At 42.3% G+C, this 21,927-nt stretch overlaps 1 protein-coding gene across 12 annotated transcripts in view; it reads right to left on the bottom strand.

Moving 5' to 3' along the window:
- CEP112 (centrosomal protein 112) overlaps window positions 1-21,927 on the bottom strand; it is a 468,883-nt gene that overhangs the window by 129,281 nt on the left and 317,675 nt on the right. For 10 of the 12 annotated variants that reach the window (XR_003416799.2, XR_008294088.1, XM_027048061.2 and 7 more), the window contains 2 exons: window positions 16,082-16,144; window positions 9,414-9,563 (listed from right to left, as the gene is read on the bottom strand). The exons of 1 other annotated variant lie outside the window; for it this stretch is intronic. Coding sequence is in view for 9 of the 11 variants with exons in the window: in XM_027048061.2 (XP_026903862.2) it covers window positions 9,414-9,563; window positions 16,082-16,144 (213 nt within the window). In the remaining 2 variants the exon portion in view is untranslated. The remainder of the gene's footprint in view (window positions 1-9,413; window positions 9,564-16,081; window positions 16,145-21,927) is intronic. One more of the 12 variants, XM_053211926.1, reaches the window with a different exon arrangement.

Here is a 21,927-nt window from a genome sequence, read left to right as displayed (position 1 = left end):
AGATTTCTTTCTGTTTCTCAATGCTACTAAAACCCCACAATGAGGTTTGTAATTTTATTCTTTGGGAAATGGATTCCTGTAAGCTTTTAGCACAGTGAGAATTGCCCAATCTTATGAAATATTCTCTTTTCCGCCCTCAAGCCCTTCTGGTAATACAGACCAGATTTCTAGATGTCCTACCGGCAGCCGACCTTTTCTCGTGAACTCCAGTCAGTGGCCAAGGGAGAGAAGCATCAATGCTTTAAAATCTCTTTTCTATGCCTGCAAGCAAAAATTTTACAACATTTCTCCTTGATATGAAATCTCTGCTTGGACATCTGGCTTCACAGCGAGGAACTTTCAATACTCCAGCTTCAAAGAAAGGGCTTAGCCCTGGTGGGGCAGTGATGCCAGAAGAATGTTCCACAGTCTTTCTATAGAACTATTTCTAACAATTTTCCCCCGGTGAACTTCTGTGAGTTCAGTGGATATTGCCCACTAACATTCAGATAACTTTGCTTCGGTGGACAGCCTTTTGGGAGCCTTCCCCTGGTGTATGCAGATCACGCTCTCAGATAATATATGCAAGGTGCAGGGTATTTTATTTGAACCCACCTAATCAGGCGAAACGACTCAGTGTTATCACAAGATCCAAGTTATTTATGGATATCTGCTATACCACCCCAAAATATTTGCATGAGAATGAATAACATGAGAACGAATTGACGTTCTTAGTGCTGAGAGCCTGGATGTATGAGGCGGCATCGTTCATTCATTCAGCACATTTCTGGCACTTCCCCTGGTCCAAATGTTGCAGCAAGGGCCCGTTCTCCAGAAGCTCAGAGTCTAGTTGGTGAGGAAGGAATTAATCAAAAGACAAGTTTTGCAATCGCCTATCTGCAATCCTGAAATGCAAAAATCCTCCAGAAACCACAAATTATTTTTGAAAGGTTGTGGTTTAACTCGTGAGACAAGAAAACCTGCCTGGTGCTGTGAGGGTTCCTAGCCTCTCTCTGCCCCGTCTGTTACACCGGCACGTTTCACTGTGCACTCGTGTGTCTGGGTGCAGTGTGCCGCCCCCACCCCACCGGGGATAAAGGACACGCTTCGAATCACCTTCCTGGAATCTGCAAACCCTGATTTGCAAAACCTACCCAACATCAAGGTTTTGGATAAAAGGTTGTGGACGAGTGTCACAGCGCAGCAGAAAAGTCACTAGAGGAGTGGCCAACGCTGGCATGACCTTCCTACTCTGACCCTTCACGGAAAAGACGACATTTAAATCTTAAATAAGGAAAGGACCTCACACACAGTTCGTGGGATCTCAACACGAATGCTGAGGAACGTGTGATGAGGTGGACAAAAGGGCAACATCTAGACAAGAAGCTCTCCAAGTTTTTGGTCTCTGGACCCCTTTACGCTCTTAAAAACTCAGAAGAGGTTTTGTTTATGTGTGTTCTGTTGATATTTACCACATTGGAAGTTAAAAATTAAGGAACATTAAAATATGTGTGTACAAATTCATTTTAAAGTAAGTCATGAATCCATTACGTGTGACTATAAATATCGTATTTTTCATAAGGCATGACTGTTTTCCAAAGCAAAAAAAATTAGTGAGGAGAGCAGCTATATTTTACTTTTTTCCAAATCTTTTGAATGTCTGGCTTAGTAGAAGGTAGCTGGATTCTCATATCTGCTTCTGCACTCAATTTTTATTTTTTAATTTATTATTATTATTTTTTTTACTTTTGAGACAGCGAGTGTGAGCAGGGGAGAGGCGGAGGGGGGTGTGGACAGAGGATCTGAAGCAGGCTCTGCGCTGAGAGCAGCGAGCCTGATGTGGGGCTTGAACTTACGAACGGCGAGATCATGACCTGAGCCGAAGTCAGATGCTCAACCGACTGAAACCAAGCACAGAAACCAAGAGTCGGATGCTTAACTGTCTGAGCCACCAGGTGCACCAGGAAGGAGTATTTTAGAAGCCTTTTCAGATGATTGTGGATATTCCTCTGGACAACATCAAAACTTGATGAGTGGCAGATTCTTTTTTTTTTATTATTACATTTTTAAAGTTTATTTATTTTGAGAGAGATGGAGACAGCACGAGTGGCAGAGGGCCAGAGAGAGAGGGAGAGAGAAAATCCCAAGCAAGCTCTACACTGTCAGCACAGAGCCCGATGCAGGGCTCAGGCTCACGAAACCGTGAGATCATGACCCGAGCCAAAACCAAGAGTCAGGTGCTTAACTGAGCGAGCCACCCAGGCACCCTGACAAGTGGCAGATTCTTAAAAGTTGGCTGCACTATGCCATTTGAAACTCTTAGAGGTGAACTTTGCACACTGCTACATTAAAATCCCTTGTTCTCTTTTACGCTCTGCAAGGATCTTTGACCCACACGAGAGTTGGTAATACCAGGTACTGGTCATTTGGAAAACACTGGTTCACTGAGTTACATACATCTTCCAAATGTTGATACACTTCATTATATTCCTCCCCCTTTCTTCCATTCGCATCATTAGCAATGCCACTGACCTCATCATAAAAGTCTTTACGTACTGGGAAGCTGTCAAACTTGCAGTGCTGATCCCAATTTTCCAAATTTCTGATTTTTTGCTTGAAAGCTCAAATTTTATCATTAGCGACAATATAGTCAGTGGTTGTCCTTGAAGTGCCAGGTTGACTTCCTTCCTGTTCAAGAACACCTCTGCCACATAGTGAAATCTGAATAAGCAGTTTGCCTGTCAACCGCTCCTTCCAAGGGCCTAGAGTTCAGCTCACACTCAAACAAATGCAGAACTGCTTTTCCTCGAGACAACCGCCCTACCTCAGTATGCAGCATGCTTTGTGCGTATCTCCTATTAATGTTAAAAAGATGTGTTCTCGAGCGTTGACATTTAATAGAATTAATGCACTTTATGGCTTCCATTTTCATCTTAGAGCACAAGTATGTGGTGGTGAAGAAACTAATCACTACTCATACAGTTTAGTGACGATATTGTGTTTTGTGCGAAGACACAAGCAGTTTTATCCACCGTTGGTTTCATACCATCAATGCAAATGCGGAACACAGTGAAAAAGGCAAATGATGTCTTAGGGGTATTATGAAAATAGTTTTGACCTTGTGGAGCTCCTGAAAAGGCAGCCGGGACCCACAGGGGTCTGAGGACACCCTGAGAACTGCTGATTTGGATCGTGAAGCATTTTGTATGCCATGCTGGCAAGTATAGACTTTATCTTGCAGGCAATGGAAAGCCCGTGGTGGATTTTAAGTAGCAAACCACATGCTCATATTCGTGTTTTCGAAAGGTTGCCTGATCGACAGTGGGACGGATAGAGTTGGGAGGGCTGAGTTATTGGTAGTGGTTCTACAACGGAGGGATTGTGGTAGGTAAGGAACAAGATGACGGTTCAAGAAGATAGGAACTAGTGACTGTGGAATGAGGTAGCAGTTTGCAGATATTTAGGCATTATTTCCGGCAGTTGACCTCAGAGAGGTGAGGGAGGGAAAGGATTCATTTAAGGGGACTACCAGAATCTGATTTGAGTGACCGGGTGGTGGTACTTTAATTCAGATTATCAACACAACAAGAACAGGTCGGGGGCAATGCAAGAGTTAGAGGAAGTTAAGTTCAGTTTACAGGATGTCTGGTTTGAGCAGCCTAATGGGTCATCCAAGTGAAAACATGCAAGGGTCGTTAGAAGTCTGGACTGAGAGGGGCACCCAAGTGGCTCAGTTTGTTAAGTGTCTGTCTGACACTTGGTTTGGGCTGAGATCATGATCTCACGGTTTGTGAGTTTGAGCCCCACGTAGGACTCTGCCCTGATGGTGTGGAGCCTGCTTGGGATTCTCATTCTCTTTCTCTTTCTCTCTCTCTCTCTCTCTCTCTCTCTCTCTCCCTCTCTCTCCCTTGCTCTCTGCCCCTCCCCTGCTCGTGCTCTCTCTCTCCAAATAAATAAATAAACTTAAAAAAAAAAGTCTGGATTGAGAGCTCAGAAAAAAGTCTAGGTGGTGACGAAGATTCAAAATTCATTTGCATGGAAGCTACCATACATGGAAGGGGTGTGACTGTCCAGGATGCATACAGACAAAACAGAAGAGGTCTTGCCTAATACCAACATGTGAGTGCTCAAAGGAGGAAGAGGAGACAAGGCATGGGAGTGGGAAAGAGGGTTTCAGAACGAGAGAGAAACTAGGAATGTATTGCCATGGAGCTGAGGGAGATTTTAGAGATTGTTTCTGTGGGAGATTAAATCACTGTTCATAGATGTTCATGGACTCTTTCTAGAGTGATTCTAAAATTTTCCTGCCCTGCTGATGGGGAAGAAAATAAGGCTGTGGTTGCAGGGATGTTTTTTCCTACTCATCATTTTGTACTCATATGACCCACCATGAAGAGGAAGGCCTGAACTCATTCTAACGCCTGGAGTCAAATGCAGCCAATCAACAGCCTGAATCCAAGCCAGCACTGTTTGTTATGCGGCACGATTGTGGCAATAGCTGACCAACAGTTTCCTTGTTAAATGTTATAAAGGAGTCAAACAGGCTTCTAAGATCAAACAGATTTTACAACACCAAATGGAGTAAGTAAATAAAAGTAAAAACTAGCAAAAATGCACTGAAGCCCTGAAATAGGGTAGTAAGGGAAACAATACCAAAAAAAAAAAAAAAAAAAAAAAAAAAAAAAAGGAAAGAAAATCCTCAAAAGCCTGTGTCAAGGAACGAAACATAATTCTGGAGCATACTAGAGTATTGCGTCACGATACAACTTCCGTATCTGCCAACATCCCCCAAATCATCATTCGTTATGAGTTAACAAAATCCTGAGAAATCTCATTAATGTCACCAGATCTGGAGGAAAAAAAGCCACCTAAACGGGAGAGGGCATCTGACGTCATTTTGGGGTTTGAATTATCCCAATTTGGCGTGGATCCCTGAAGTCCTGACCCCTTCACTTTTCTTGGAGACAGCCTTGATATTTACCCATGTTTCCACCCGTGCATCTCCTTTTCTCACAGTCCAAACTGGGAGAATTCAAACCCCACAGGGACATCAGATGCCCTCTCCCATTTAGTTGTGTGAACCCCAACCAGACTACACACACACACCTCCTGGCTCTTCTTTTCCCTTCCCTCAGGTTAGAGAAAATGCAGACACCACAAATAAATTTGACTTACAGAGAGGGGAGAACCACTAAGCTTCAGAAGCATATATTGAATATTTAACAGGTAGAGCTATTCTGGTTAACAACTGAATTTATCCTGGTTAATCTATCAAAGTTCACACAAGAAAGAGAGACTTCTTCAGGAATCTCTCAAAAAACAAGGCAAATCATTTACATGAGGGAAAGCCTACTGTTGCTCAGCCTTCTCCACAGCAGTATTAAATGCTAGGTGAGCAATGTTTATTGTCCTCATGGGAAAACAGATGAACGAGAGCATGGTGCTCATCTAACGTGTTGTTCAAACATAAAGGTTAATCGGCAGACATTCTTAAACATGAACAATCCAGAGAAGATAGTACCATGAGTCTTGCAAAACCAACTTGATGGTGAAATCCAGACAATTAAGAACCAAATCAAAGTAAAAACTTTAGAAACGGAGTCACTGTGGTAAAAGGCCTAGGGGTAAGCACCACATCCATTAAGGGCAGCATGAGTATTAAACTAAAGGCTATGGTTATGGACAAACTGTGAATATCACAAACCTGGACAGGGTAAAAATAATATCACCACCCTGCCAGGAGGTGGAAAGGAGGGGTTATGAGAGGAAATATGCATGCACTAATGTATGCCTTTTTCAACCCAATATTAAATTCTGTCCAGAAGTCCAACAATTCCTTCTTTTGACACTAGTTTCTTTCATCTGTTGAACTGAAGTAAAAATTAACTTAAGAGACCTTTCTAAAGCAAACAGGAATACAGGATCTGGAGTATTGTCTCATCTTGTGACTATTTGGCTTTCCTTCTCTTTTTTCCTCATACGTACGATACCTGAAATCATGTTCACCTTAATGCTATGATGTAATTTCTTTTTCTTAAAGTTTATCTATTTATTTTGAGAGGTGGGGGGAGGGAAGGGCAGAGAGAGGCAGAGGGAGAATCCCAAGCAGGCTCCGTGCTGTCAAGGCAGAGCCCGATACAGGACTCAAACTCACCCACCGTGAGATCCTGACCTGAGCTGAGATCAAGAGGCAGATGCTTAACCAACTGAGCCACCCAGGCGCCCCTGTAAACCACATTTCCATCGAAAACTATCTTGTGAACATTTTCAATATCCTTATATATGCTTCTCCAACACCATTTTCAATATTGCATAGTTTTAATTCATGTACTATGGCAAAAAAAATACCGAAAGGAAATAGAAAATGCTAGTATTGTGGGTGCCTAGCACGTAACGGGACCTTGATAAATAGTTATTGGATAAGTGAATGAATGAATGAATGAATGAATGCTAGAACAAACATCCTTTTGGCTAGCTAAAGTTCACTGCAACCCTTTAACTTCCACCTTAGGGCCAATTCTGGGTCCAAACTTGGGCATGCCTCTCAGGCAATTTAATAATTGATAGGGGTTGCCAAATTATTCTCCAGAAATGTTTCATCAGGGTGGCCCTTATAAGTGGATTTTAGTAGACTACTTTATACCCTAACTTCTCCCCAAAGAATTCCTTTAAAAGAAGGTTTGTCGGTCCACGGAGACATTATTTATTGTAAGCTCTGGCAGGGGAAGAATCAGATTTACTCTCTGTCCTCTTCCCTGACCGCCAGCTTGGGAGCTCAGCTCATCCCCAACCCAGAAAGTGGGAGGAAGTACATTTCATAATTAGCAAGCACACTCCCTATCCAGCACTCTTTGATTCTATTGTTTCAACACTAATACTTAATATCACAAAATATTAGGCACATAATGACCTTGGGCTGGTTACGTAACCTCAGAGCCTCAGTTTCCACACTTTTAAGATGGGGGTGATAGAAATGCCTTCCTTATAAAGATTACTATAAGGCTTAAATGAGATAATGGAATTGGTGATGAATAAAAATGTCTGGCAGACAGCCTGATACAGAGTACATGTTAAGTAAGTATTAGCTATTATTCCTTTTATGTTTTGTGACATAGTCTGGAAAAAAAAAAAGCAAGGCGAGGAGTGCTAATGAATTATTTATCTTAAGTAGGTTAGTAAAAAAAAAAAACCAAACAAACCCACAAATGTCATTCACTTTACACGTAATCTAATTGAGTCAATCAAAAGTGAACTGTAGCTTCCCTACATTATAACTTTAGTTATTTTCAGGTACCTGTGTTGGGAGGTCATAAATATCACATAATCTATATTTTAATATGATATTACGTATGCACTTATATACTACCATCTTTTAATTTCAGTCTTTAGGAACTGACGCTTTTTTGGAAATTAGGATCACAGTGTTTTTCCATTTTGACAGGTAAATGGATTAAAACTGCAAAAACACTTAAAACTAGGCAGTTGTGCTAGTGATGTTGCGTTCAACATTTTTTTTTAATCTTAAGAAACATACTAGAAACTGTGCTGTACATCTGTGTTTTCCCTTTCTGTGTATATTGGGATTCAACTATTTATTTAAAATTTGGAACTTAGCTACCACATGGTATTTGGAAAAGAAATGCACTTAAAATGAAATTTGTAGGGAAGTCTGGGTGGCTCAAGTGTCTGACTTTTTTTTTTTTTTTTAAATGTTTATTTATTTTTGAAGGAGAGAGAGAGAGAGACAGAGAGAGAGACAGAGTGCAATCAGGGGAGGGACAGAGAGAGAGGGAGACACAGAATCCGAAGCAGGCTCCAGGCTCCGAGCTGTCAGCACAGGGCCCAACGTGGGGCTCAAACCCACGAACCGTGAGATCATGACCTGAACCGAAGTCGGACGCCTAACCGACTGTGCCACCCAGGCACCCCTAAGCCTCTGACTCTTGATTTTGGCTTAGGTCATGATCTCACAGTTCCTGAGGTCGAGCCCCGCATTGGGCTCTGGGCTGACAGCATGGAGCCTGCTTGGGATTCTCTGTCTCTCCCTCTCTCTCTGCCTCTTGCCCGCCCATGTGTGCACATTTGCTCCCTCTCCCTCTCAAAATAAGTAAGTAAACTTAAAAAAAAAATGAAATTTTTATACAACTAAAAGAGTTTAAACAAAGTATTCAACTCGAAAATGAAACAGTTACACAGATCAGTGAGTACCTACTGTGCATTTACAAATGAGAAGAGCTTCACAAATATTTTTTTCAACTACCAGAATATAAAAAAAGAAACCTCTTCTTTTGTCATGTATCACATGTAGGGGGAAAAAAAGCTCACTGATGGCAATATATAGGGAAAATCTCATCAAGAACAAAATGAAGTAAGTCCTCACCTCTAAAGTGAGGAGGCTGGAAGGAATAGCCACCAAGATTTTGTCCATATCTGAAGGGTTTTTATTCCATTCAGTGTTGTCCAGGCTTAAATAAGAGTGTATTTTAAAAAGCAACTTACATTAACACTAACGTTTCCGTAAATTACTCAGATTGCCCACAATAGGCTACAGAAAAGAAAGACGGAGGGGTTAGGCAGAAAAGGGCAGTGATAAAACCCAAATGTTTCTTTTATTTTTCCTTGCTTTGTATGATTACTCGACATGCTTTAAGCATTGTTATAACAAAGTAAAATCACTGAAAAATAATCTTTTGCTGGAAATTCTTAAAAAAAAAAATTTCTGTTCTCTTTTAAATCTTATTTATAAAGGTTTCCAGATGCTTATCCTCACAGATTAAACACAGCATGATGCAGACACTTACAATAATATTCGCTGCTATGAAGCCAAGAAAAAAACTACTTTGAGATCTAACTGCCTATCACCTAAAGAATCAGGGTCCAGGGAATTTTCTGTTGCTATTAAAGGCGTGATTCTCTGAAGCCATTTGGAAACGGCCTAGGTTCTCAGCAGCAACGCATCTACCCTGTACTATGTCAAAGCACATCAAATGGTTGGCATTCCAAACCTCAAACAGGTTATTTCTCATTATGTGAATGCATAATGAAAGGATGTGGGCAGAGAACAGAATGTAAATTGGAAGCTGACTTCTGAATTTATTAGCCAGCAGTACTGGGCTGAAACAGTCTTCCTAATATCAAGAGACAGTTCCAAAGTGGTTCTCAAGAGAAAGGACAGGGTATTTTTCAAATATTTGTTCAATGTGAATGGACTGGGCTTGCCAAAAATGACTTTTTATGCTGGCATGTGATCTCTTAGAGGGAAGTCAGCCTGAGTCACTGGATACATCAAAGGTAGAGTCCAGCGAATGGAATTACTGCAGGCTGTGTGAACAAGCCAGATACCTGCATTCATCTGCCCACTGCTGGGATTTCAGCCCTCCTTTTAATTACATTAAAGCAGCTAGTACCACTGGTTACTGAAGTCTTCAGATTACCTTGATTGCTCGGTCATTATCTCTAATCAGCTGCTTCTTCTCATCTTCAAACTTCTGTGTAACGTCCTGGAGCCGTCTTTCTGCAGCAAGCTGCAGCCGGCTTTTCTCCTCTTTCAGAGAGGAAATGGTTGTCTGAAGTTCTGCTATGATCTAAAATGAAAACAGCATGCGAGAACTTCAAATTCTTCAGTGAGAGGCATCTATTTTATATGTATTTATGCTCAACAAAAGGGCGGATTTGGCAAAACTCTAATCCACAAACTAAATATTTTCAATTAACATATCGCACACTATAATGCATGAAATTCCACACAATAAGAGACTATAATAAAACTGTGAATGGTGAACAACTGCTGAACCAATTATATTTGGAAGACATTTCCACTATAACATTCCACAATATTTACTCATCAGAAGAAAGAACATCTGTGATCTCAAAAATATGAAAAGCGTCAGATTTTATTTCACTGAGAAACACACTTATTAGAATGAAAAAAAAAAGCTATTTTGCCTCTCCTAACACTTGGAACTGTAATAACCAAAGAAAATAATGAACAGACCTCATTCTTCAGAGTCACCCAGTTCCAACAACAATTTTTGAGTACTCACTAAGGTTTGTGCATTGTGCTAAGTGCCTTAAATTCCTATGTCATTTACAAACATTGTTATCACCCATCTTTTATAAGTGGAGAAAGAGAGGCACAGAAAGAGGTCAAAATGTCACATTGCTGAAGATGACATCCAACCAAAAAGTCAGGCGGGACTTGAGTCACACAGATCGACTGCCATACTAATTGGTTGTTCTAAGTAGCCTTTGTTTTTCTCTTAAGCAAGATTTTGGTAGGGAAGAGAATCTTATGACCTAGTTCCAAATGAGTTGCCTTTTCCCTAACTGATAGATATCCATGAAAGTTTATTCAGAAAGTTTATTCTCCACATTGGATAACTGGTTCTCTCCATGAATGGGTCCCCTCCAAGTTCTCCCAAGTAATCATCTGATGAGGGACCTTTTTCAATGAGCTGACTGAGAATGTCACTCTTCCTTGGGTTTGGATGTAACCATTTCCTTCCAAATTCAATAGCGATGACTTTTTAAAGGCAGGAAATAGTTGTTTCTTCTTCTAATTAAAACCAAACCGAACCAAACAAAAAAATACTTTAGTCCCAGGTTAGAATAGAAGACTGTTGGTTCTATGGGCGCAGGGCTGGTTGGTGAGATACACTGGACAAGTTAATCACCTTGCTTGAGATTCAGTTTTTCTACCTAATATTTGACAACAAAACTCGAGTACAGCATTGTAAGGCAATACACAGAAACTGTCTGGAGTCTCCCAGAAGCCAAGTCCTATAGAAATATCACTTGTTACTACGGACATAAATAATAGCATATTTACAGTAAAATAGGGAGTATCTTATGCTTTTAGAAGTGAGCAAGCTCACTGTAACAAAGTTTAACATTTAGAATTTGTCAATAATCAAATGAAAAGACCACTGGGAGATACATGGTAAAATACATAACAGCAGTACATTAATATTTTTAAATACAAATTGAACCTTTTGCTATGAGTGCGGGAATTCATTTACTGAGAATAAAGATGTTTTTCATCTGTTTTCTGAATTTTGATTAAATGTTGTTCCCATTCTGGCATCAATTCAATTAATTCCCCTAACACTTCCATCAAACAGGGAAGGTTAAATTCTTACAGTGAATGTCAGAAACTGAGGCGCAGAATAATCAACTCACTCGCAGTCACAGAGCGAGAGGAGCCAGAGATAAGAAAGAGCCAAATTTCCTTGGCCCAACATGAAACCTAAGATTGATATTTTATACGAGCATGGAGCCAAATAGTAAAAATAACTCACTATTTCAATGACTATTGGAGCGTTTCAAGTTGAGTAAACTACAACTCTGTAGCAGTGGTAAGCCCAACTCTGTCACGTGTTCGCTGTGTGTGTTCGGTGTATGTGTGCGTACGTGTGTGTGTGCGTGCTGTGTGCGTGCAAGAGTGTGTATTTGGTGCTCTGCAGTTGTGTCACATGCATAGATTCGTATATCCGCTACCGTGACCATGTAATATGTTTCTAAAGTGCAAAGTAATTTTTTTTCTTTAAAAAACAGTAAGATTAGATTAGCTTTTAGTTGACCGAGACTAAAGATAAAAATATTTGAGAATTCTTCAAGTGACCACAAGGGCATGAAACCAGGGTCTCTCGTTTTCAGAAGCTTAATGACAAGAGTACATCAAAAAGAAGTAAGAGCAGGTTTTGGAAGGAACTATCAGCAAAGTCCAGGATGTTCTGAGAAGAGTGTGCTTGCTTTTGTGTGGAAAAGGAAACCCTGCATTCTTTAGGGGAATAATGAGACTCCTTGGGGGGAAGTAATGAGATTATCTTGGGAAAGTTATTTTAAAAACTTACGAAGATGATCTAGGGAGAATGTGAAAACACTTCAGGTGAAACACGTTAGGCAGATGAGTAGATAAATCAGTTGACAGACTAATAGATGAGACAGATATGGAGAGGTGGTTAAAATGTGGACATTTTTTAAAACTGGAATGGAGATTTAAGATTGAGAAATAATACTAACTAGATTAATATGCTTTAGGTAAAGAACAAAACTCACTTGGTTGTAGATATACAGTAAAAGACAATAGACTATGTTCACCTTAGCTCAGTGCACATAACCAGCACTTAATATTTAAGGAGTAGAACTATAATCATAGTAAATAAAAAATAATAATTACCTGGTAAATTATATCGAGATAATCTAGCCTTTCATAGGACAAGAACGTAAAAAGTTGCTGAGAAAAATCAGAACTAATCTATGCAATCATAAACCCCACCAGTTTTGACTGAATCATAATTAAACACCATAAAACACAATGTTGCCACTCAACTGAATGTTTACCCTGTATTAGCTTCAGAGAAAGATGTGGATTTGAACACTTCCATGCGATATTAAAAATTAATATTTTGGGAAGCAAAATGAGATCTATTTCAGGCTGAGGCCACAAGCAACCTAACTCATGAAAGCTATAATAGTTAATTATTGCTAAGCAGTTAACTCTTGGCAAAAAGGCTAGTGGTCTTAAAAATAAGATTCTGAATAGAGGTTAACATTTCATCTTTAACTCACTCTGATGTTTTTCAGATTGTAGTATACTTTGAGATTTTTACAAAAGTCTTCTTTAAAATACAACAGAGGGGGCCTACTTGGGAAGATTTGGTGAACACTGAAGATCCTCATAAAAGAATGGCACCCCGGCACCTTTTGCATTCTGGTTGCTTTTCTGGAGAACCACGTGAAGGCTGGGGGCACGTGGGACCCGTGGAATATGCCGAGGCCTAATCTGCATTGGGTCCGTGCGAGTGAGCGAGGGCCCTAGGGGGAGCCAGGCCCTCGGCAATGGGCAAGTTCCACTGGTATTCCAGCTCTAGACTTGTCCCAAACTACCTCCATTCTTGCAAAATGGCGATCTCTCTCTCTCTCTCTCTCTCTCTCTCTCTCTCTCTGAAAAATGGCCACCAGGTAAGTCAGTTGAGTGGGGACAACTGTGCTAACATTGAAAAGGCAAGGTTAATATGTAATAGGAAGACAAAAAGAACAAATATGTGATTCTGATGGAAATTCCATTTGTGAGTGTACCCAGAGATGATGCAAACATTGCCATCATGGCGAACGCTGAGAATCCCAGAAGGGGCACACTCCTGGGTATGCCAAGGGTTTAGCGTTCGTGGTCCATTAGATCCTAAAAACTCAATAAAATCTTAAAGATTAAGTAACGTCCTGTACGGGAGGAAAATATTTAAAATACTTTCCAAATGTGACCTGATGGTCTCCTGGGTACCAATGCATTCATTACAAATGCATTCATCATATCACTTAAAAAAAAATTTTTTTTTTTCCAGAGATGGAGTTTTTTAAAACCTGATGAACTGTTAAGCAAACTTTGCTTCTGGAATTCTCCTCATCTTAGATATGAGTTAGAGATGCCAGCAAACTCTCACTGGAAAACAGAAAAAGTCAATCTGTGGTTCTGTTTGCAATGTTGATTTTCAAATAATCTGTTTCCTTAAACTGACTGGATTATAGACCGATGTTTGTCAAATGCCAGTACACAGATACAAATATACACATATATTTATAGACATATAAACATTTACGTATATTTAGAGGTGGGCCAACAAAATGTTATCAATGTAAGGTTGTCATCCTACCTTTTTTGAGGAGGATGGGCTGTCTTTATTATGTTATTACACTCTCACAAAGATTTCTTTTCTTGTTTGGTGTTGCTCTGTTCTCTGATGTATGAAATAATGGCTACAGGACAGGATAGCTTTACTAGTTGGGTTTTTATGCTCCTCCTCCTCCTCCTCCCCCTCCCCCTCCTCCTCCTGCTTCTTTATATCTTTACTTGGGAAAATATTTAGCAACTCGCTCCCTCTCCAAATTTTGCAGGGAGATTTTACCAATTCTTGAACACCGAAAGTAAATTAAAAATAGTGAGTGTCTTGTGCCTTCCCTATCCTTTTCATTCTTTGCTTCCTCCTTTCTTTTCTCTATTCCGACCTTAATACTGCTGCCATACGAGCTAACAGTTATTCAGTGCTTTGCTGTGTACTAAGCACTGTGTACTTGCATTATATTACTTAATACTTAAAACTATCCTATGAGGTAAGTACTACTCCCTCATTTTACAAGTGAGGAAACTGAATTCCAGAGAGTGCAGGTAACTCGCTCAAGGTCCTCTAAGTAGCAGGGCTGGTATTCAAATTCGGGTCTGATAGACTCCAGAGCTTAGGCTTTCTTCCACGCTAACTTACGTTTAATTTGTTTTAATATGAACTAATCAGGCTTCTTCATACATTCCTTTAGATAAATACTCCTGTTTATACTCCCATTATTTAAGCATTTTTAGGAGCTATCTTACATCTCACTTTCGGTCTGCCTCCCCCATTTGACATAAAGCAAAATTAGCAGGACGTGATTAGCAGGATTTTTCATGTCTTAGTCCAAACTTGAACTTTTGCAGTCATAGTATTTCTTCTGACTGTACGACTCTCTTTCAGAGGGGCGCCTGGGTGGCTCAGTCGGTTAAGCATCGACATCAGCTCATGTGATGATCTCAGTTTGTGAGTTCAAGCCCCGCGTGGGGTTCTCTGCTGTCAGCACATACCCCACTTCAGATCCTCAGTCTCCCTCTCTCTCTGCCCCTCCCCTGCTCCCACACTTTCCCTCTCAAAAATAAACATTGACAGAAAAAAAAGAATCTTTCTCAGTGGTTAAAAAAGGATATTTCCTCAAGTTCCTTCTTCAAGAAAGGGCTGGGATAATGGCAATCAAGACATAATCATCATCTTTTAAATAAACACATATAAATCTTCACTTAGACAAAGACATTCTGCTTTCCGAATGGGATGTATATTATATGACATATGCACCTTTTAGAAATAATTGTATAATCTAAGAAATTTCATGATAGGTATCACCAGAGTTCTGCCATATTTAAAAACGGGAGGGACTGGGCCAGGCTGATGACGTCAGGCTGCGAGCTTCTGTTCCCAAGTCAGATGCAGGCGGGGTCCTGGCTTGGTCACTCGCTAACTCCTGTGACCTCACCTCTCTGGGTCTCAGTCTCCTCAACTTGGAAAATGGAGCCAATCATGGTTCCTAACCCCAGAGTTACAGTGAACGAACACTGAGTCACCGTGAACGAACACCGAGTCAACATGGTTAGTGCCCCGTAAAATTCTTGATTTTATTACCGTGTTTTGGTCCTTGTGTTGCTATTACTACCATGGTGTGGTAACTTATAAAATGGTACATAAATTTCAGTTCACGGCCACACATCACTGTGTGGATGCCAAAATGCTATGAAAGTCTGATTTTAAAAATCATTAGATACGATGCCCACAAAAGTGAATGGCTTACCGTATCCATCTATGCAGTGAAAATCAGTGTTTTTTATTCTAGGATTACTCATAAAACTAAGGAATGCTTGGGACTCCCTAAATGATACTATAGGATATTATTGTAACAACCGATGCAGAAAAATGATTTTAAGCATCATAGGTCGAGTTGAGACAAGCATTCAATTACTGGCCTTCTCCTAAAAGTGCAATAGCAACGACATGAAACAAGATAGGAATGTAGGGATTTCTAATTCTTTTCCCCCAAAGGAGTCAGCCGTCGGGCAGCTAATTTAACCCAGAGCATTCATCATCTTGAATTTTGTTGGTAAGCAGGCTTGAGGTGCAACTAAATGGAATATTGCAAAAAAGGTACAGAGGGTATCAAAGTGCTTACATCACAAATGTAGGTGTGTATTTCCCGCCCTTGTGAAATATGCTGCAGCCTGGGCTTGTTCAAGTGCACAGGCTGGTTTTACAACATCTGACTGCGTGTGTGTGTGTGGATGTGTTAGTTCAAATGGTTTTATGCGCCTAACTTCAAGAATCTTTTAATAAGACCCAAATATGAAGAGCATGTGTTATTATTGATCCATATTCCCATCAACAATAGGATACTAACCTGTAAAAACACTGAAGGGGATGAAGCTTAACTCTAAGGTACAGATGCTTTTACGTATAGGTTTCTTTTTTGTTTGTTTCAGTTTTGTTCATTTGTTTTTTTGTTTTTTTGGTTTTTTTGCTTGCAATGTTCTTACCTGTGAAGATTTGGCGAGCTTCTGGGTGTATTCCTTCTCCATCTGCTTCAGCCTGCTGTTGGCCTGAAAGACACACGTACACGAACACACACACACACACACACACACACACACACACACACACACAGTGACCTGTGAGTTTGGTATCTCTTCCACATGCCTATCACCAGGCAGCTGGGATGGCTGCCAGCTGCACCGCCCTTCTGGGGCAGCCAGAAAACCACAGGGCTTGTCTTTGATCTAACGCCAACTATTCATCACTTAAAAAGCAAAAAGCAAAAGCAAAAAAAAAAAAAAAAAAAGAAAGAAAAAAAAATCTCTCCTGCCAATTATTAGACAAACACAGACTTCTGTGGAGAGAAAGAGAAAGGGAGAAGAAGAGACAGAAATAGACCTAGCAAGGGTGTGAAGGCTCAGAGGGTAAAGTACGGAAAGGGGGAAGAATCAAAGGGAGAAGGGAAGGGAAACAAGGGAGGGGAGAGGAGGAGGAGAAACAGGAAGAGGTAAATTTAATCCTCTTTCTCATTGTTGGAAGATGAAAGAATGAGATGCTCCTGGACAGAGGCAGATAGGAGATTCTGGGACTCACCGAGCAAAAGACGGGAGCCCCCACTCTGCCTCACACACCAGAACGACTTTTTCAAAGTGACAAATGTATCTAAGTCAAACAAGGTCCACGTCCCGGAAGCAGGGTCGCCTTCCCAGAATAAGTCCCTTTTCCTCAGAACCCAACTATCTCTTTTGCCGCCCAGTCCCCATCCTCTGCAGGCGACCCGCTTTCCTGCCCTCCGGAAGCCTCCCTGCATCCTGGGCGCTGGGCAACGGCTCGGCCACACATCTGTGCCAGGCCTGCCTCTCATCGTGCAAGTGCAAAGTAGCTGTGTCCTTTGCTTCTAGAAGAGCTTGGGTCATGGCTCTCACAATTTCCGCTATCTGTACCCAGGTCCCCCTCTCTCTCGTCTGTCTCCACAGCTCTGACTGCTCAGGTTTATCGTCTCTTCCTTCTCGTTATTTCTATTTTCCATTTCTTTGTCTTTTTGATCTTTCACGGAGAGCTTTCAACTTTTCGCTTTAAGTTTCTATTGAACAACAACAACAAAAAAATCTGCCATACTACTCACAATTTCCAAGAGGATTGTTTTTGTTCTCTGAGTAGCAACGTCAGTGCTCTTTTCCAGATGAGGTAATGGAGGTACAGAGAGGTTAAGCAGCTTGCCCAGCATCACACAGCCAGGAAGTGACGGAGCCACTTTAAACCCACGTAGTAGAGCACACAGCATACCTCTCTGTGCCTAGGTTAGCAGATTCACATACACGTCATTCATATTTCTATGTCTGTACATACACAACACATTTTTCCGCTCTCTAGAGCGTCTGTGTTTTTTTCCGAGTTCCTTTAATTTATTTGCTTTGCCAACCAGTTCTGTCTCTGTTTCTCCCTTTAGAAACTTTCCTCAACAATCAGGTGATCTTTCTTATTTAAAGTGAGGCCTCTAGGGCCGCCTGCGTGACTCAGTCGGTTGAGCGTCCGACTTCGGCTCAGGTCATGATCTAGAGGTTCGTGAGTTCGATCCCCCCGGTTGGGCTCTGTGCTGACGCCTGCTTCGGATTGTGTGTCTCCCTCTCTCTCTCTCTGCCCCTCCCCCACTCATGCTTTCTCGCTCTCAAAAATAAACATTAAAAATAAACAGTAATAAAGTGAAGCCTCTAAAACAGGCCAGGGATGCATGGACTCCACGTCAGGGTGTGTCGGGAGGGCCTGGGCTCTCCCATGCCTGTCTCTGACTGGACCTTCGTCTTGAACCATTTTGCCCAGACCTGCATCCTCCAGTGTCCTTCTTGGCGGCAGAGATCTGGCTACTGATGTTTGCAGAGGGCTGCCTATGGGTTCCGGATATGGACTCTTGCACAAACCCAATTTCTCGTTGCCCCCAGCCGCGCCTGTGTCCTCTCTCTCATTCCATCTCCCCAGATAGCAAACCAGGAGCGGGGCAGAGGCAGACACAGAATAAACACATATGCTGAAACCCTAATCCCAATGTGATGGTATTTGGAGGTGAGGCCTTTGGTGGAATCCCCTCGTGGATGGGATTAGTGCCCTAATAAGAAGCCAGAGAGCTCGCTTTCTCCTGCCCCGTGAGGATGTAACAAGATGGGGTCTGCGACCCGGAAGGAGGAGGCTCTCACCAGAACCCGATACGCCGGCAGGCACCCGGATCGCAGGCTTCCAGCTTCCAGAACTATCAGGGATGAATTTCTGTTCTGGATAAGCCTCCCAGTGTATGGCATTTTGTTACAGGACCCGCGTTAAGATGACACCCGTGTGTTTTATGGACTTAAGGTCAAAAGCAATTCTTCAGAGTTTATTCCATAAATCTCTCTGCATCTATAGTCCCACTCAGTACAGTGGGTAGTGGTGGGTTTTTTTTTTTTTCAGAAGAGAGGGCCTGCGACTATTCCTCTTTTTTCTCTCAAAGCCACCAAACTCTATTCTACCTCTGTAATTAATAAATTACACTCTCCATTAGAGAATTAAGGCCGCTCTGAACCTCGTGAGGCTTATCTGTCTTGGCTCACATTCCACTGGTGTTGTTTTTAATCACAAAATGCTTGATAAAGTATTTTTTGCTCATTTAACAAAGAGCTCTTCCCACGTGGCAGGTGGTGTGGCAGGTGCCCTACAGATACTTACTCACTAGAAAATATAAAAATCACAGCGTCGTGAAGATTAGGTTATTTTCCCTAAAGAAGCTGGAATCAGAGATGCTGGTTTGTGCAAGACAGCCTGTGTCAGAAGCCCGCAGACTCGTGTCAGTTCCTTTGCCATCGAATGCATTCATCCATTCCAGGCCACTGGGGCTAGAGCAGTGAAGAAAGCAGACAAACATCCCTCCCGACCTTTACGGAAATGCTATGCTAGCGAGTCAACGAAACAGCTTACAGGAGTGACGATATTTTAGGTGGTAAAAGAGCCATGGAGACAATGAAACAGGGAAGAGATGAGAGGTGATGGAAGGTGGGAGTAGTTTACAGTCTAACAGTGTGCGAGGCGGGGGGCACCTGGGTGGCTCCGCTGGTTGAGCATCCGACTCTTGGTTTCAGCTCAGGTCATGATCTCACGGTTCATGAGTTCAATTGAGCCCCGCACTGGGCTCTGTGCTGCAAAGCCTGGAGCCTGCTTCGGATCCTCTAACCCCACCTTGCTCTCTACGCCTCCCCTGCTCATGCGCGCTCTCTCTCTCAAAATAAATAAACATAATGCAAAAAATTTACAAAATGTGGGAGTTAGGGAAAGCCTCACGGGAGGGATACGACGGAGGAGCACAGCCCTGTAGGAGATAAAGGAGCACCGAAAGAGCTCAGGCAGAGGGAGGGCCGGTTACCACGGCCTGGAGGCAGAGGGATGTGTGGCACGTTGCGGTTGTGGGCGCGGTGAGGCGGCCAGTGCGGTTGGGTTGGTGAGCAACGTCTCCCTGGGATAAGGGTTGAGAGAGAAGGAGAGGCCAGAATCTTCTTGGTGTTGTAGGCAATGGTACGGGATGAGGCTTTTACTGTGAGCGAAACGGAGAGTCACTGCAGAGGTTTCAGTTACGGGAGTGGCATGACCGAACTCAGCCCGGCTCCTGTTTGGGGCAAGAAGCCAGCAGGGAAGCCAGTTGGGAGGCTGTCGCAAATGATCCGGGCTGGTAACAGAGGATGTGGTGAGAAGTGGTCAGATTCTTTGAAAGAGTTGGAAGTAGAGCCAACTGGATATGCATACGATAAAAAGGAGATGAACCAAGAATGGCCTCGAGATTTTTCTCCCAAGCAACTACAAGAGCGGGGCTGTCGTTACCTCACATCAGAAAAATTATGGGTGGAACAGGTTTCGGGGGGAAGATGAAGAGATTGGTTTCGGACACATTAAGCATGGGGATGCTTATCGGCCATCTGGTGTTGAAGTGAATATTTGGATATTGAAGTCAGGAGTTCAGAGGGAAGGTCTAGGTTAGAAGTATACATCCACCACCAGTACGGGAGTGGCATACGGAACTATGCTCCTGGATGAGATCTCAAGGCACTGAGTGGATATGAAAAGGAGAAGTCTAGGTATACTGAGCCCGGAGCCTGCCAGTGTCAGGAGGCTGGAGATAAGCAGGAGAGCAAACCGAAGGAATGGCCAGAGAGATATGAAACGAGGATAACAGGGGATCCTGAAGCCAAGTGAGGAAAGTGCTTCAAGGACGTGTCAGGTGCTACAGAGGCGTCACATGAGGGGAGGACTGAAAAATAAGCATGTGGCTGAAGCATGTGGGGGACTGGCGATCTGAACGCAAGCCCGCGTGCTGTGGTGGCGGGGATGAGAGTGCGACTCGAGGAAGCTCACGAGAAGGAGAGGAAGTGGAGCAGAGACAGACAATTTTTTCAGACTTCTGTCACCAGGGGAAGAAGAGGAATGGGCTGGAGGCTGCAGGGGAAGTGGGTAAGGAAAGGTCTGCCTTATGTGGTTTGGTTTTTTGCACCAGGAGAGAACTACCAGCATGTGTGCAGGCTGATGGGAAAGATCTGGCAGGAGAAAGGGAAAACTAGGTTCTGCCAGAGATTCAGAGGAGACGTGTCCTTGAGAAAGGAGAGGGGATGGGATCGGGAGCACAGGGGACAGGATCGGGGAGAGGAGAGGGCCCTCGCTAGGAGTTATAGGTAAATCACCACCCCCAGCAGCAGTGGGGCAAGTTCCGTTTGCTTCTGCCTCACCCAGGAAGTAGGAAGGAAGACCCACAGCCAAGAATGTGATGGCAGAAAAGACTACTGGGAGATTCAAGGTGTGAGGGAAGGGTATGGACAGTCGTCTAGGAAAGTGGGAAGGGACCGAGGAACGCAGCGTGAGTCTCAGGGCTCCAGGAAGCATCAGGGCCCATTTGAAGTCACTAATGCTGAACTTAAAGTGAGGTCAGCTGATAACATAATAACACCTCTAGAGCGTGCTGATAGCTAAATACAACAGAACTGATACTTTGGGGAATAATGAGAGTAACCGAAGAAATATAATCTCTCAACCTTCACGGTTTTGACTATGTATTTGAAACTCAGTCACAACTGCGTGAATTCCTGAGCTCAAAAAAAAAAAAAATCTAAAAAGTTCTGGTTTAGCATGGCTGGAAATATACAGCTAATTTCTCATGCAAGCTGTCCCTAAAACATGTTTTGAATAATTTTCTTCTCAGGACGGTAGTGACCGTACATTTCCATACAAAAAAACCGAGTTACAGTTATTTTAATCCAAGTCTTATTTTTATAGCTATCATTACTATATAGAAATACAATTTTCAAACATCTGTGGCATAGCCTGAACAGATGTAGAGTAACAGATGAGAGGAAAATCATAATTCAGAAGTGAGCGAAGTTGTTTTGTTTGGTGGTTGCTGTTGTTTTAATCTCTGGCTCTTTCTAACTGCTCCATTATGGCTGGTCATGCCCTCCACCCTCCACTGAGTACTTGGTTTGCCTCTGCTTTTCGACAGCCTCTCTCTCAGGTCAGTCTTCCTCGGTAAAAAGCCCAATGTGTCAGTCCTCTTTCTCTGTGCAATTCCTATCAAAATCTTGGGCTTGGAACTCCAGTGGGAAGAAACAAACCAATTTTCAGAAAGGTATCAATGGTTGTTAGTCATCTTAATATGGTACTCTTTTCTTGTAGGGTACTTTGCATTATGCCTTCATTCAAAAAGTCCTTCATTAGAAGTCAAACTTTTAGTTTTCACAGATGACATGATACTTTACATGGAAAACCTGAAGGACTCCATCAAAAAACTGCTAGAACAGATACATTCAGTAAATTCAGTAAAGTAGCAGGATATAAAATCAATGTA

The sequence above is a fragment of the Acinonyx jubatus genome, chromosome E1 (genome assembly GCF_027475565.1).
Source record: "Acinonyx jubatus isolate Ajub_Pintada_27869175 chromosome E1, VMU_Ajub_asm_v1.0, whole genome shotgun sequence".
NCBI lineage: Eukaryota > Metazoa > Chordata > Mammalia > Carnivora > Felidae > Acinonyx > Acinonyx jubatus.
This window is presented reverse-complemented; position numbering and strand designations above follow the sequence as displayed.